The 4,067-nt window shown below is 36.5% G+C and overlaps 1 protein-coding gene across 1 annotated transcript; it reads left to right on the forward strand.

Moving 5' to 3' along the window:
• Nucleotides 1-2,456: 2,456 nt before the first annotated feature.
• Nucleotides 2,457-3,578, forward strand: SPZ1 (spermatogenic leucine zipper 1). Its single transcript, XM_033109825.1, has one exon. The coding sequence runs from the start codon at nt 2,460-2,462 to the stop codon at nt 3,576-3,578; it is 1,119 nt and encodes a 372-aa protein (XP_032965716.1). The 5' UTR covers nt 2,457-2,459.
• Nucleotides 3,579-4,067: the final 489 nt, after the last annotated feature.

Here is a 4,067-nt window from a genome sequence, read left to right on the forward strand (position 1 = left end):
TAAAATTATTTATACATATTTGAGCAATAAATGATAGTATTCATTATAACCCCTAAAATAAAATAAATACAGGAAAAAAGGCAGCTCTTCTTTACAAAATAATTCCAATCAAAAAATGTAAAAGGAATGAGAAAAATAGAAAATCACCATTAGCTCAGCACTGCAATAATCGTTGCAGGCAAGATCCACTCCTATATACTAAAATTATACTGTATAGGCAAAAGTTTGAGGAGAAACCGGATAATTTCAGCATCTCAAAATATCTCCCCCAAGATATTTGTTAATTACAAAGGGAAAGATAGTGACTTTATAGTGAATAAATCTAGCAGATATCCCTTAGTGAAATGACCGAGGTTAACATCACCAAAAATAAGACATATTGACATCATGTACCCTTTGATATCACTTATATTTTTGTTTAAGCAAACTGGTTTTGGGGAGAGAGAAAATTCTATACAAGTTTCATCTCTAATATTTTTAAAAACAGTTTTTGCATTTCTTTCTTAAAAGCCATTAAGCTACAGGAAACTTAATAGATAACAATTGTAAGACAAACCAGATGTACTTCATTTCCATAGTTATCTACTGGAAATATGGGTCAATAAGGAAAAGAAGACCACTCTGAATATCTTTTAGCATCTATAGCAAACTCAAATTTCAGTAAAGTTAATAGAAATATTATTTGAAACTCCATTATATCTGTAAGGAGGAAGAAAATATTTAAATCCTCTTTTGATGAAAGGAAAATAATTCTTTTGGTACCTTGACCCAGCTACTCTCAAACCAGTTTCCATAAAAATCAAGGGTAATATCAGATTTATGTCCAAAAGTATAAAAAAGCTGCAAGCACAAGAAGAAAATAGAGAATACATTTTCTTTTCAAGTATCCATGAAAAATATATGAACATTGATAATCTATTAGGCCAAAGAGAAAATATCAATTTCCAAAGGTCTAATATTATATTTTCTGATTACAGTACAATAAAGCTAGAAGTTAATATCAAAATCAGAAAAAAATAGAAAGTTTCCTCGTCTTGGAGGTTAAAAAACTATAATAAAGGATGGCTTGAGTCAAAGGGGAAATACCAACCAAAGTCAGAACTTATGAGATGGAATTAAAGCATAAGGGCAATTACTAGCCTCTATGGTATCATTGGGTGAATTGCAAAAGCTGCTCCCTGTTCAAGGGGAAAAAAAGACCAACACTGCTGTATCTGTGGATTGTCATGAGGCTATGGCTCTGAGCCAGCTGGCTGGGAGATGAGAATGAGGCTCAGGGAAATTTAAGCCAAAATGAGTCAGTAGCTGTGAAAGAAAAAAACATAAACTTTTCTTCTTTAAGGAAGAAAAGGAAAAAAAACCTGCTAGAGTATGAGTTTTCCCTTAAGACTGGAAACAAACATCTAGTTAGTAAAGTGATTGCTAACAAGATTTTGAAGGCTAGGAATGTGTTCTTTGATTGAACTTAATATTCACAAGGTAACTTCAGTTTCTTTTCTATAATATAACCCAGTATAGGGTTTAGCTGTTTCAAATGCTTTCGATACATTATGCCATTTTAACAAGTTCTTGTGAAAAGTAATGATTGAAGTTTTGTATCACCTGACGTAAAGGACTTAGGAGCACACTTAGTAAGCCTATCTTAAAGGATACAAAGCCAAGAAAAGTCCCAGTTTGTAATTGTGTTGTTAAGGAACCATTCACATGGTCTGTTCTTACTCAATAGAATATTTTTGAATGGAGCAATTCCTGACATTATTTGTCTAAAATCACAAAAAGATGAAGTACTTTGGGGGTTCTATTTTGTAAAGATAACTCTTTTACAGTAGCATCTCTCCTCCAATGGAAGCAATAAGTTGTCCAGGTGCTATGAAATGATGGGGAACGTCACCAGGAGGGCTCCTCTCAGCCATACACTTAGGAGGTAGAAAGACACTGCGTGTTAAGGTTGGGGTTGTGGGCGGTGGGAATGAGGTAGAAAGTCATTAAATACAGTTAGAATGAGATGAGTAAAAACCTAGGAAAGTTAAAAGAGGAAAACTGGCTAGAGATCTTTCTGGAATGAGGAGTAGGATTAGCCCAAGGTTGATTTTGATGCAAGAGTCACTCACTGGGTGGGGGGTTAAGAGGCTTCTATTGTGACACAAAGGAAACAGAAGCTGGGGAAGACCTGGTTGCTAGGGTCAGGGGAATAAACACCAGAAGCCTGGAGGAGGAGAGATGGGGCCCTAGCTCTGGGTCCTCTCTCTCACCCCCCTCCCCACTCCGTTGTCTGCGATGTCACCTTCCACGTGAATATCATCTACATGGTTTCAAACCTTAACTCTGGTCTCTAACTTCTGCTTAGTTCCACATGCTCTACCCATTTGCACAGAGGACTATCACCTCTCCTTCCTGGAATCTCTAAGGTTTTCTGTTTTCCTTTTGCCCTGATCACCTGCCCTGCTTACTCAGCTGAGATGGAAGTGCCCACCGTCTCTGAAACTCTTAAACCTACTCCTAATCTCAATCAAGAATCTTTGGACCCTAAGATTGTCATTGCCTTACTTGGATCAACTCCTCCTGTCTCCTGGAGTTCTCTTCTTTCCCTAAATAATAGTTGCCAACAAGAAACTGAACAACAGACTGAAAAGAAGTTTGAAAATCTCTTAAAAGAAATTAGAGATATTCTTAAATATATGACAGGTTATGAAGACAAGATCACAGAAGCAAAAGAACTTTTTGAGGAAACCAATATCTTTGAGGATGTGTCAGAACTTAAAGAAGAAATCAGAGGACTTGATAAAATAAATAAAGTGCCATCAGAAAACCTGCTTGGCTGTTTATATGTAGACAAAGAACACAGGGCAGAGAAACAGACGATGACATTGGAAAACCAGAACTCAAAGGACACAGTGCAAGGTTTTGCAAGGAATTTGGTAAATCATTCAGGAAAAAGAAGAGCTTGCAATGAAACTCAACTACATAAGGAAAAAGCAGAGTATGGATTCCATCACGTTCAAGAAGAAAATATCAAACTTAGGAACAACATGGATCAGTTACTACGGGAAGCAGAACGCTGGAGTGTGCAACATACGGAGCTTTGTGGACTAATAAAATCATATCAGAAATCTCAGAAAGACACAAGAGTAACTCTTGAAAATCATGGAGTCCATTTCCAAACTCAACAGAATACTGAGGTGTCAGCTAGTTATGAGCGAGAGGCACAGGTGAGGAAACTGAACCATGACATGTATTCATTGCATTTGATTGCAGCTTTGCTGGAGAATGAATGCCAAATCTTACAGAAGAGAATAGAGCTTCTCCACCATCTCCATCATCAGAAAGACGGAACTGTGCAAGAGAAGCCAATTCAGATAAACTATGAACAGGACAAGAAAGAACAGAAGCTATCAGAAGCAGAGAAGGTAGAAAGGTCTAAGCAGAAAACGCAAGAAATGGAAGGTACGTTTCAGAAAAGAGACAAATTCTACAGAAGCCTGGATGCTTGTCATAATAAGAAAGTTCGTAAGAACAGTTTCAATACTCGTATTGCAAGAAGAGTTCTTGTGAGAAGAAAGAGGCCAGCTAGTACCTAAGATAGAAAATACAAAAAGGAGAAAAAAAAGGCAAAATTTTTCAAAAAACTATGATTCATCCAACTCCAGGCATCATCAATCATCAAACCTAGAGTAGATCTGTTGGTTCAACCGAGAAAGAGCTATAGAATAAGATTAACATTATTTGTTACCTCAGTAGTTACATAAGTTTGGTCTTTAATGGCTGTTAGTGTCAACATCAAGTTCATAACTTGTCACCTTTACAATTGGCTTGTTTTGGTAGTTATTAAATAGACATCCCTTGACACTTTAACCAAAAGTGTGAAGTTACATGTCCAATTTAGTAAAGATCTAAATAAAGACCAGAATAAAGGAAAGTTTCTTTTTATTTAATCATGACCTGGGGTGTGGGGGCGGGGAGGTGAAGTTCTGGGGGAAAAAGTATATAACAATTTAATTGTGAATCTTCAAACCTCATTTTCTAAATGTAAGTTCCTTTTTCCTATTATCCAATGAAGTGTGGGAGGT

This window comes from Rhinolophus ferrumequinum, chromosome 7 (assembly GCF_004115265.2).
Source record: "Rhinolophus ferrumequinum isolate MPI-CBG mRhiFer1 chromosome 7, mRhiFer1_v1.p, whole genome shotgun sequence".
Taxonomy (NCBI): Eukaryota; Metazoa; Chordata; class Mammalia; order Chiroptera; family Rhinolophidae; genus Rhinolophus; species Rhinolophus ferrumequinum.

Coding starts and splice junctions, on each gene's coding strand:
- SPZ1 (XM_033109825.1), top strand. CDS start 2,460: ATGGAAGTGCCCACCGTCTCTGAAACTCTTAAACCTACTCCTAATCTC.